Source organism: Eupeodes corollae, chromosome 1 (assembly GCF_945859685.1).
Source record: "Eupeodes corollae chromosome 1, idEupCoro1.1, whole genome shotgun sequence".
Taxonomy (NCBI): Eukaryota; Metazoa; Arthropoda; class Insecta; order Diptera; family Syrphidae; genus Eupeodes; species Eupeodes corollae.
The window spans coordinates 10,244,348-10,256,922 of NC_079147.1; the positions used below are offsets into that span (position 1 = coordinate 10,244,348).

General features: G+C 36.5%; 1 protein-coding gene across 1 annotated transcript in view; it reads right to left on the reverse strand.

The window, feature by feature from the left end:
* Positions 1 to 2,353: 2,353 nt before the first annotated feature.
* Positions 2,354 to 12,575, reverse strand: part of LOC129939847 (protein serrate) — a 130,943-nt gene continuing 120,721 nt past the window's right edge. The window contains exons 12-16 of the mRNA XM_056048015.1: positions 9,591 to 9,728; positions 7,738 to 7,833; positions 6,044 to 6,406; positions 5,393 to 5,964; positions 2,354 to 3,468 (exon numbers count right to left, since the gene is read on the reverse strand). Coding sequence (XP_055903990.1) covers positions 2,722 to 3,468; positions 5,393 to 5,964; positions 6,044 to 6,406; positions 7,738 to 7,833; positions 9,591 to 9,728 — 1,916 coding nt within the window. The 3' untranslated portion in view covers positions 2,354 to 2,721. The remainder of the gene's footprint in view (positions 3,469 to 5,392; positions 5,965 to 6,043; positions 6,407 to 7,737; positions 7,834 to 9,590; positions 9,729 to 12,575) is intronic.

A 12,575-nucleotide genomic window follows, 5' to 3' on the forward strand; every position in this document is an offset into this window, starting at 1 on the left:
TATTTAACACGAGATTGAATGCAAACAATGGATTCTTATGAGGTTAGGTTAGGTTATATTGGCTGTCCAAGATGAAAACGGACACACTTAAGCCAGTTTAATGGCCCATTGTGATACCACATGAATCTTGAGGCTTCCTCCTAAGCTCAATGGAACCAGTTTGAGTCCCTTACGAAACGTGAGAGGCTGATTATACTGATGTGATTTAGATCGTTAAAGAAGAATTCTCCTAGGTAATTCTTGCGTTTTCGAGCCAGAGTAGGGCATGTGCAGAGAAGATGAAGAACAGTTTCTTCCTCTTTCTCGTCCATACAGCTTCTGTAAAAGTCATTTGAGAATACGCCTAGTCGCGTAGCGTGCTTTCCTATTAGACAGTGTCCGGTTATGAAACCTATTATCGCGCTTATATGCGATCTGCTTATAGAGAGCAAGCAACTTGAACGTTTTAAATCCAATGTTGGCCAGATGTTTTTTGTGACTTGACACGTGGTGATGTTGTTCCACCTGGTGCCTATCTTCCTCAAGTAGCGATTGGTATGCCAGTACTTGACAAACGTGGTAGGATGGCCTGCACTGTACCGTTCTTGGCGAGTTCATCTGCCTTACAGTTACCTGGCATGTCTCTATGGCCCAGCATCCAGCAAAGGTGAATATTTAACTGTTGTGCCATCTCCATTAGAGATGATCGAAGGTTATGGACTGTTAAAGAGTTTGTAGAGACAGAGTTCAGAGATTTGATAGCGACCTATCTATCTGAGAAAATACAGATATCAGACAGACAGGATATCATTATCACGTTTTCTTTAAGTCTGGACAAGACTTCCTTCATCGCCAAAAGTTCCTCCTGAAACACGCTACAATGATTGGAAGGCAGAATGAGAGACTTAATTCCAGTCGTTCAGAGTACACACCTCCACCAACCCTTTCTTTTGTTTTTGACCCATATGTGTAAAAATGGATTGACTCATCCTCCAAGAATGTAATATCTTCCCAAAAAGATCTGGGAGGTATAGGAATCTGGAAATTTCTGTCGAATTGCTGTTGGTGGATGGTGTAGTCTGTGTGTTTTGGAATTGATTCTAAATACCTAAGAATTACGGAGTGGCCAATGTTGTTGTTAGTCCACTGCGACGAAGCATTGAGGCGAATAGCAGAGCTTGCACCTATTTGTTTCCTAAAAATGTCAAAAGGTGTTAGGTAGAGTAAGGTGTCCAGTGTCGCAGATGGGGTCGTACAAAGCAATCCGCTTTCACATAGGCAAGCTGAACGTTGGACTTTACTTAGCTTATCCCTGTTTATAGATTTCTCTAAAGCAGTCCACCATACTGCCACACCGTACGTTAAAATCGGTCTTCCACCATACTGCCACACCGTAAGTTTCGTTGTAAGATTTCTTTACAACCTCAAACTTTAAAAACGATTGACAATTGGATAACCGTCGACTCAAATCAAGTACACAACACAATTAAAGTTTTAATTCTTTTTAATGTAAAATTGTATTTCTCTATATATATAATTCTTACAATAATCGTGTTTTGTTTTAATTTAAATTTTATAAACAATTAATTATTGACAACTCTATTGCATAAATTCACATTGCTTTTAATTGAACAAAATAATTATAAACATATCCTCACTGTTTTAATTTACAAAAAAATATTTAAAATTCTTAAAAAAATATCTACCTATACCTACTTAAATAATTAATTAAAAATTAAAATATTTTTATTTAAAATAAAATCTACAGTTATATTAAAAAAATTAAATATTCAAAAATACATTATTCTGTTTCTACAAACAAATAATAATGAAGTAAAAATCATCAACATCAGCCTTTGAATTTTAAACATTAACCTCTACTTAAATGTTTATGAAAAATAAAGTTGTTTGTTTTTTTGTGTTGCTTTTTAATTTTTTGATTAAACTAAATAAATAATAATTTATTTTTTAAGAAATTAAGATTACTGTAAAATAAAAAAATATATATGTATATCTTAAACTTAAGAGGGGTGAATTAAAAAAATAACTGGAATTGCATCAAAATTCTTATCTTTTTAAGTTTATAATTATAAATTTTTTAAATAAACTATATACACTTCATAATCGTAGGTACCTATTTACAAAAATATATTTATATATAAAAATATTTTGTGTATTTACAAATTTATTAAGAAATTCTCTTAAGTTAACTTCTGTTTTTTTCTTTTTTTTAAATTCTTTCTTAATTTTAAACTTAATTTTAAGTTAGATTTAATTTTATAATATCACACTCATTAGGATTTGAAAACAATTATTATTAATATATTGCTGTTTAATATTTTTATTTTATTTTTAACTTGAATACTGCGTGAGATTTCTTTTGTTTTAAATTATATTTTAATTTGTTTAAGTAGGCTCTGAAGTATATATATATATAGATGGCGCTTCACTCAACATTGTTTGTCTCTTTCTCTCTTAACTTTTTTAAATGCATTTTGCGAGGAACTTATGTGCATCTCTTCAGTTAATTATACGTTTTATAGAACAAATTAAACAACTTTCGTGCGTATCGTACGAGATCTCATTTTCTTTTCACTTTACTTCATTTCATTTTGTTTTAACAACCCCCTCTATCGGAAGACAACCGGAAACTTAAATATATTACAATAAATATCTAACATTTACAACCAATGACAACCTACGGTTAACTTAAAACTGCGGCCTGTACCATGCGGCCCTTTACTACACATGCACCGTTAGGACATCGGGATCTCCAGTTATGGGCGGCGCAGATTTACAGTTGATTGAGCGTTTTCCAAAGTCCTTGCGCGGACTGTCCAACGAACCGACTGTGTTCTTCTTCATGTCGGAGTTTTGGGTTTTATGCAGCAGAATCTGGGAACTGCGCTTTTGCTGCATAGCCTTGGACGACGAGTCCAGCTCGTGGTCAAAATTCGACTCACACGGTGGATAAATAGGCTGCGAATGATGCAGAGAACTTGGCCCTGCTGCAAGCGGCGGTATACTCGCCAATTCCGGAGCAGGATTAAGACTCAACTCCATGCCATTTGCCCGCAGAGAACTCGTACTCCCTTTTAGGGGATTTGTGTATCGCTTTAGCATCTCTTCGTTTTGCAGATTATTTGACTTTTCTTCCTCGTGTCGCAAAGCGTCAAGCGATGAAGTCAAATTGATACCGGACGTAGTCCGAATGCTGGTCTTTTGCTTCCATATCATGACCATAAAGATTGCGAATCCAATCAAAACTATTCCAATACCACAAAGGATGCCAAACAAAAGACCCGAACTACTCGAGTTCTTCGTGACCAAGGCAGTTTCGACTTTGACTTCGAGAATCGAAATCAAAGGTGCTAGACTGGGTTTTGCGACTTGCTGATTCGAATGAGATATTCCGCTTTGCCGTGAGAGTAATTCGCCGAGAAGTTTGATTGCCAGAGGGAGTTGTGCATCACCAACTTTAGTAGATGACTGTAAAGAAGTAAATAAAAAAGATATCAATATAAGGAAATAAAATATGCTATCAAATAATGTTATTGTTAAATGTCAAAAGATGATATCTTCATAAGTGACATCCAACGAAATAGCGGGCTATTCAAATTAAATCTCTTATTTTAAAACCGTTTATAAATCTATAGGCAATACGTATCTTAATCTATTTAATAAAGTTTTTTAGTTTAATGGAAGCTCCGAAGATAGCGAAACGTCAAAAGTAAGTGTCAAATTTGTACATTCATTTCTGTTAATATTTTTTGATAACTTCCAGGAAGTTCTCAACATTTTAAAGAATTGAATTTCTCATTTTTAAAATAGGACAAAATGCTGACGGCAGATTTTGATAGCCAATGGCGGCCATATTGTTTGTTTTTGATTTGAAGTTTAAGGCCAAATACGTAAACTTAACATTAAACGTCATCGCATATTACTTTAAGTTCATTTTGATAGCCAATGGCAGCCATATTGTTTGTTTTTGATTTGAAGTCTAAGGCCGAATAAGTAAAATTAACATTAAACGTCATCGCATATTACCTTCAGTTCATATTAATAACCAATGGCGGCCATATTGTTTGTTTTTTATTTGAAGTTTAAGGCCGAATACGTAAACTTAACATTAAACGTCATCGCATATTACCTTAAGTTCATTTTGATAGCCAATGGCAGCCATGTTGTTTGTTTTTGATTTGAAGTCTAAGGCCGAATAAGTAAAATTAACATTAAACGTCATCGCATATTACCTTAAGTTCATTTTGATAGCCAATGACGGCCATATTGTTTGTTTTTGATTTGAAGTCTAAGGCCGAATACGTAAACTTAACATTAAACGTCATCGCATATTAAATTAAGTTCATTTTGATAGCCAATGGCAGCCATATTGTTTGTTTTTGATTTGAAGTCTAAGGCCGAATAAGTAAAACTAACATTAAATATCATCGCATATTACCTTAAGTTCATTTTGATAACCAATGGCGGCCACATTGTTTGTTTTTGATTTGAAGTTTAAGGCCGAATAGTTAAACTTAACATTAAACGTCATCGCATACATATTACCTTAAGTTCATTTTTTTGGACGGCGAAAAAAGATTCAAGAGACATTAAACAGAACCTATTTGAGGCAGAACTGTCACTCCAATTCATATTTTTTTCTAAAGTCGTTAAAATTTGGCCAAAGTGACCGATTGTACTCTATCTTACGACTGACTTAAATGTCAAAAGGATAATACGCTTTGTGAAACTAGTTCTCAATTAAAATAAAAACTAATAGTGTTTTTCATGGATTCGGCAAAAATTGACTTTTTTATCGTGGCGCATGGAACACGATTAAGTTTAACTTCGTGTACGTGTCAACGAGTGCGGTAGAGCTGTCAAATTTCCAGAAAAACCTTTGTTTATAATAAAAATATTATAAGTTCAAATAGGGATGAATCTGTCAAAAAATCGAGATCTGCAAATTTGATCTTTATTGCAAATTATTCAATTTATTTGTGTTTTGACAGATATGTGTAGATCAAAAATTAATTGATTTAGTTTTCAAATGGAAAACTCCAAAACAACTCTTATCAAATCGAACTAAATGTTGTTCGTTGTTTCTCAATGACAGTTAATAAATGTTTAAATTTTCGTATAATTAATTTTTGAAAAATTTAAAAAAAAAAGTTGATTATGCACTTTTTAATCAATAAACTATGCCATTTTACTGAAAGTAAGTGTCTTTATTTTATACCAATCATAAACTGTCAAATGTTCAGGTTACTATTACTTTATGGTATCATACAAATTAGTCTACCATAAGTTGTCATTAAATTTGGATTTGCATTAACCGTTATGCCTCGATTAAAAAGAGAAACTATTTTTAAAGCCAATAAATAATCACTTTTTATGGAAAATGAAAACTTACCAGTGTCACTTCGATGGTATCATTCGTCGATGTCTTTAAGTCACAAATTAAAATCAGCATCCCTTCACTTGCTGGCTCGTTGACCATTCTTCCAGCCAGCAGCAAGCGCATGGTCGAGCACAGACTCTCGACCGATGTTCCTTTAGAAAGTCTCTCTAATTCCACAAGAATTGTCAATCGGGCACAGTTCTCATTGAGAACAGCTTGATTTGGCCAACATTCACTTTTGGCCGGCAGTTTCGGAGGAGCCACTCTGCGTGACGGCTCCAGCTCTCGACAATCACCTCTGGGCGAACACGGTGGCGATAAGCAGGACTCCCGCAATGATGGCACACACACTTCATGGCTCTGGCAGACTATTGATGAGTTCGAAAACTTCGATTCGTCACCAACACAATTGGGCAGACCACACCAAAGATTCGTACACTTTCGTTTTCCCTTGACACAAGTACACGCGTTGCAAGATTCCTCCAATGTAACGGGCAGTGTTGTTACGTTAGTGCTGTTGATTAGCGAATTATAAGGTGACAGGGTTGTTATATTCAGGCACGCCGACTGGGGATCCGAGAGGGCTGTGGAAAGGCAAAAGAACACATAAAATAATGTCAGCTTAATGAAGACTTTAATCTAACAACCATCAGTGTAACTTACAAATCTCACAACGAACTCCTTGCCTTCCGGGCGGACAGACACAGGTGTATCCGCCGATGCCATCGATGCAACGAGCACCGCCCAGACACGGTTGTGGCGAACACTCGTTAACATTTATCCTACAATCGGGTCCAGAGAAGCCCTGGGCACACAGACAACGAAACCACCCCGATCCGGATTCACAGGTGCCCCCGTTATGACAAGGCTGACCCTGGCACTGGTCGATTGCTTCGCTGCAAAATTGCCCATTCCAGCCAGGCGCACATCGACATTGCGCCGTTCCACCGTCCGCAGTTACACATGTTCCGCCGTTTTGGCACTGTCCAGCGTAGCACTGAGTCGCACGCTCCGAGCAACGTTTACCTGCAAATAATTTGTTCGGCGTTATGTTCAATTTTCCAGCGACAAGTGGAGACTACTACTACTACAACTATACTCGTCGTAAGTCCAGAGTAAGATTACGAAAAACTAGTTGTAACTTTTGCTTCTATTTTATTTCGTTATTTCGCGCGCATAAACATAAAAATTTCCATCTAAAAAGATTCACGTAGCCGTGCAGTGCAGCAGTGCCACGCCAAGTGGTAAGCCTTCCAAAAAGAGAAGGAGAAAGAAATTATAATCTCTGCACGGACACTGCGTGTTCCACACGGACACGGTATTAATTCCCTTTTACGTTCTACAAGTAGTCTGCCTGCCACAATCAGATAAAGAATACTTCACACACGATTAGGAATTTTTAATTAAAATATTTTGTATTTTTATTTTGCACTGTGCTCCAGAGCTCTAAAGATCTGAGCTCGGAGCTCTGTGCTCTACGCTCTGCAGTTTGCAGCAGCGCAGCTAGCCTGCTGATCGAACAGGCTCTGGAAGACCGAATACGAAGTGGAAGACTCCTCCAAAAACAAAAATAAAATAAATCGAAGAAACCAAGAAACCGATCTACAACTTGGTCTTCAGCGACGGAATAAGCCCGCAAACACCATCAACGACACTGCGATGGCGACGACATGTGAACATGAGTATGAGCCTATTGCCCGATACTGTTTCCTTCGATCATCCTTGGCTGCTTCAAATGGAGATGGCGATGGCAATGGGGATGGATGGCACGGCGCGGCGGCTTGGATCAACGTAGAAGATTCGAATTTGGATTCGGATTCAGATGCAACCAGCAACAGAGCCAAAGCGATATCCCTCTGCGCAGGAATGCAGCACCATTACGAAAAATAACTCTCCCTCTCTCTGACTCTGTCTGCGAGTTGCTACTTGCGATTGCAACTTTGGAGCAGGTAGACATGCCAGCAGGACCGGCACAGAGCAGACCATCATGCACAAGAAAAATTGACTCTTCGTGTGTGACTCTGACGATGCTGATGCATGCAAACAAAAAATTGCCCAAAATATGGGCGAGGAACTAATGAGGATGCGGCGAAAGGGACCTTCCGACGACACCCGGCCAGAGGGACTCATTCACCATCGCCATGCCATCACCACCACCACCGCCGCCACCACTGCTGTTCCAACTCCTGTGAGGAGTCATCGATAAATCCGAGATGGAAAACATTTAAGCAAGTGTGCGCGAGCGCGGGGAACTCGAACGCGTATATTCGGACTTTTACTTGGACTTAAGACTCGAATCGGGATTGGGATTGGAATTGGGATTCAGTGAAGACGAATGTTTATTGGGTTCTTCTTACCTGTCCAACCTGATATGCACTCGCATGTGAAATCACCTTCTCCGTCCAAGCAGATTCCTCCATTGCGGCAGGGATTCGGGGAGCATTCATTTAAATCTGCGGGAGAAAAATAAAATTGTGTGGTATTTTTAATTAGCTTTTTTTTGGTGTGTGATCTCCTGGAAGGAAGTTACATAGGTATTCCAAGAAAGAACAAGAAAAAGAAGACAACTCAGCGCATCAGCATCCGACACACCATTGCCCCGGCCAAGACAGCCGACGAAGACCGACAACGACGACGAGACGAAGAAGCAAGAAGCAAGAAGATGCTCGCTTGCTTGCATGATCGTTTGGTCTCTGGTGTCTCAGCTTAGCAGTCTTTGACTTCTTTTTCTTCTTCTTATACTTCTTCTTTTTGAAGATAATTTAATATCTATAATCTCTTCTTAAATGGGACAAGGGGAATGAGGGATAATGCGTGCTGTCATCTCGTATACCAGGGTATGTATGTGGCATCTCAGAGATTAGTTTATTAGCGGATTAATCAATAATAAATAATTTAACGTACGTATCTTTTTGAAAAGGTCTATAATACAAGACTTTAAGAAAATCGTACACGAAGAACAAGGTTGGATCTTGAACATAAAGCAAGAAAGGGCGCCAAGTTCATGAATCTGGTAAAAGAAACTAAGTTGAAAATTTGTCTATCAATTTAACATAATGTTTAAGGAATTTTGACAGATAAATTTTCTGGATGCTGCTTTGTCGTTAATTTTGACAATGATGCGTCATTTAATCATTGATTGGCTGCGTTTAATCTCAGACAGATAGGGTATCTGGATACCTTTTTGTTAGTGTTTTACGTGTAAAATAACAGCTGATCAAAAACAGCTGAAATGTCAAAAAAGGAATCCAAAGGTATCCAAGAATTTCTGGGGTATATAGGTATCTGACAGAACACCTTATTCAATGAATGGTTGAATTTCAAGAAACTTGAAAATTGATTTCAGCTTTTTGTTCAGCTTTAGTACAGCTGTCAAACTCGTTCGATAAGGTATCTTAAAATCCACATATCCAAGATACCCTTTTAACACGGGATTGAACACACCCATTGAGACTTGACAAGTTTTACAATCGGCAGGTTCAGATGACTTAGGAGATTCGAACGTAAGGCAATAAGTTTTAAGTACCCGATATGCCAATTGCCAAAAAGTTGCTTAACATTTAAGACATATTGAAAGTGACTGATTGGCTAACTTGCCAATCAAAACCTCCCTTACTATCAAGTAAAGTCCACTTATTTCAAAATGACTGCTGATCATGTTTTTTCATTTGATTGAAAGCTGAACTTTATTGATCTGTAATTTATTTATTTTCAAACTTGAAACTTACAATTCAAGATACAGGTCGTGATGGACTTATTGAAGTCCGCCTTAGGAGTGTTTTGTAAATAATAATGATTTTGGTAGTTGACACTTGAAAAACTAACTAGAATGCATTTGACTGCAAATGTAGTCCCTTATGTTGTGTAAAACTGCCTAATTCTATTCAACATTCACTTACATTTGACATATATTTGACAGATGTCAAAATAACAATGGCTTTAATAGTACTTGAATTCACTTTTTAGAATGCAGTGTTTTGACAGATATGTCACAGGAAAACAGGGCTCTTTTTCATCTTCGCCCACTGAATCGAAATGTCGCTATAGACAGACCCTGGCAGAGTCAAAGCACGCACTTTGCTAAAGGATGAAGATGGTATTTTGCTTGGTTGAGTGGATTTTTATTTTATTTGATTCTTTTTTGCTGTTGTAGGTTACTCAAGAGGATAACCGATAAATTTAAACAAGTGGACAAGAGGATGATACTCACTGTGCTCACAGTAGGTTCCTGTACGTCCTGGATGACACTTGCAGTAGGTGCCAACGTCTCCGTTTTCACAATTCCCGTGTCCACTACAAGGAAATGCCGGGAACTGTGTTGAGTTAGTTATGGGTGGTGTACAACTTTCTATAAATAAATAAATAAAAATGAAAAAACCATAAATACAAATTAAAGAATTTAAAAAAGAAAGAAAGAGAAAAAAAAATACAAATTGATAAAATTAATGATGATTTCAATGAATCAAGAATTAATGCTATCGATTAGTTGATGAAATTGAAAAATGTTTGGCCTGGTAATAGTTTAGAAGAAGAAAAATTAAATACACACACTGGGGGTGCGAGTTTTTAATGACTATTTGTTTTCTTAACGTTTTGTAATTTGTACCATGCGAGGAGGTCAAAATCTTCAAATTTAGTAAGAAAATTGAGAGTCTGATTAAGATTTATTGGAAGAAAGATACGAGTTCTAAGGCATAGGTCGTATGTGAAAAAGAATTTGTTTTGTAGGTAAGGTTTGATGTTGGAACTATTAAGCAGAACACACATGAAGCAAACGTTACCCATTTCCATGATTTTAGCGCTTGGTTTAAGCACTATGTTTGATTCTTATGTAACGGGTGCTTTTTATAAGAGTTAAAGAACTTAAAGTTGGCAACATTATTTTAACTAGTGGCCATTTTGTGAGCTGTCAATTGATTTATTTTTTAATTGGTATTTCAAGAATGGAAGCTACGTGATCTCCTTTCAAAGCGTAAGTTCGGGTAATGGGTCCAAAGCAAGATTGCCATTGATCCCACTTTTTATCAGTGAATTTTGTTTAGCGAAGCCCGCAGTATACATATGGTAATGATAATCTCTAAGGTTATAATTAGGTTACGCTAGGTCCGTTTTTTCTTTAAAAAGGATGCTTGCCAGAAAATTATAGAGCTATGATTAAGTACTGACTTTTTCGTTCGCAAATCGAATAACCTGGATGTGCAGAAGCTGTGTTTTCAACAAAATGCGGTGCAACATGCCACACAGCTCGTAAAAAAATTGATTTATTAACAGGAACGTTTGGTAACCGTATAGTGTCATGTCACGGACGGACCCGTGAATTGGCCTCCATGATCATGTGATTTAACGTAGCTTTTTTCTGTGGGGATATGTGAAGTGACAAGAACGAAACGATTGGGCTACAAAATTCGGCCCCTTATCGTCGATATACGACCACAAATGTTGAAAAAAGCCTTTAAAAATTGATGGACCTTCATATTTGACCAAGACTGACATCGCCTAGCATTAGACCTATCTTTTAATTTAAATGTGTGTAATGTTCCTAATTCCACCAAAGAAAATCTTGAATTTAACTTTAAAAAATGCAGACTTAATGAACTTTTCAACCTGTTATGTAATGTTAACTGCAATCATTTGTTTGAGAACTGTGACATGTGCTATAAATTCTACTGTGTTCTCTTTAACTTTTTTATGAGGCTACACTATTGAGAAAACCGCGCAATATTTCTAAATCTCCTTCATGGTTTGACTCTTGCCTAAAAACTTAAAAAACAAGGCCTGGATTAAATATAATATAACAAAAGCTGATTATGACTTGGTAATATACAATGATCTAAAAAATATGTTTATTGACTATTCAGATATTCTTTATAATGGCTTTATTTTAAATATTGAAACCGACATAAAAAACAACACAAGAAACTTTTGGAGCTATGTTAAAAGTAAGAGAAATACTGAAGGGTACCCAAACTGCATGTCTTTCAACAGCGAACTTAGCCATGACTCTGAAAAATTTCAAATATGTTTGCTTTTGAAGTAGCGAACTCCTGTCAAAAGCCTAAGTTATTGGCCCTCTCATAAAATTCCCTCATTTGAATTCAATTAGTCTTTGGATCTCTGAAGTTGAAATCGTTCGCAAAGCTTCGGAACTTGACGTTTGTTCTTATATTTTGAAAAAATGCGCATCCTATTTATTCTATTCTTCATATCCTTTTTAATGAATCGTTCAAATCTTCAATTTTTTCTAAAATTTGGAAGAGTTCGTACTTAACACTGGTATATAAAAAGGGTAGTAAAATTAAATAAAAAATGATCGTCCCATTGCAAAACTGTCCGTCGTACCTAAGTTATTTAAGTCTATTATTTGTAAAGTCATATCGTTTAATTGTAGGTCTATAACTTGTGACAGTCAACATGGTTTTGTTCAAAATAAGTCATCAGTTACTAACCTCTTTCATTTCAGTTCTTTTTGTTTAAATTCGTTTGAAAAAACGGAAACAAGTTGACTGTGTCTTCACAGATTTTCAGTAAGGCCTTTCATAAATTGTGTCATAAAACATTAACTTCCAAACTTAAATCCGAAGGCTTTAACAAATAATATGTTAGTTGGGTTTCGTCGTACTTTTATAATAGATCATACAGCGAAGTTTTTAGGAATGAGCGATCATCATATTTTTATACAAACTCTGGTGTACCACAAGGTAGCTACTTAGGACCTTTACTGTTTATTTAAATTGACTCACTTGACGACTGTTTACTCCTACAAGATGATCTAAATATTTTTCGCGAATGGTGTTTCATAAATAAGCTTTTATTAAACATAGACAAATGTAAAGCTTTGTGTTTTATTCGCAAACAAAATGTTTTGACTTTCAACCATTAATTAGATTCTTCTTATTTGACTTAAGTTATGTCAATTCCTCCTGTGAAAAAAACTTGAGATGTCACAGGCAGCGATTGAATCCAAAACCTCTGGCATGACAGTCACACTCACTTCAAACACCCTTTACAAGTCTTTAAATCCGCAAATGTCGTAAACATTGACATTGAAAACCATTTGGGAAAAAATGGTCACAACATGACAGCGAATCATGTCATATAGCGCATTTAACCATCACTTCTTTTTAGGTCAAACATTTGGTGGTCGAATTATGTCAAGAAATTGATCTGATGTGAATTGGCCGTCTCAGTCGTGTGA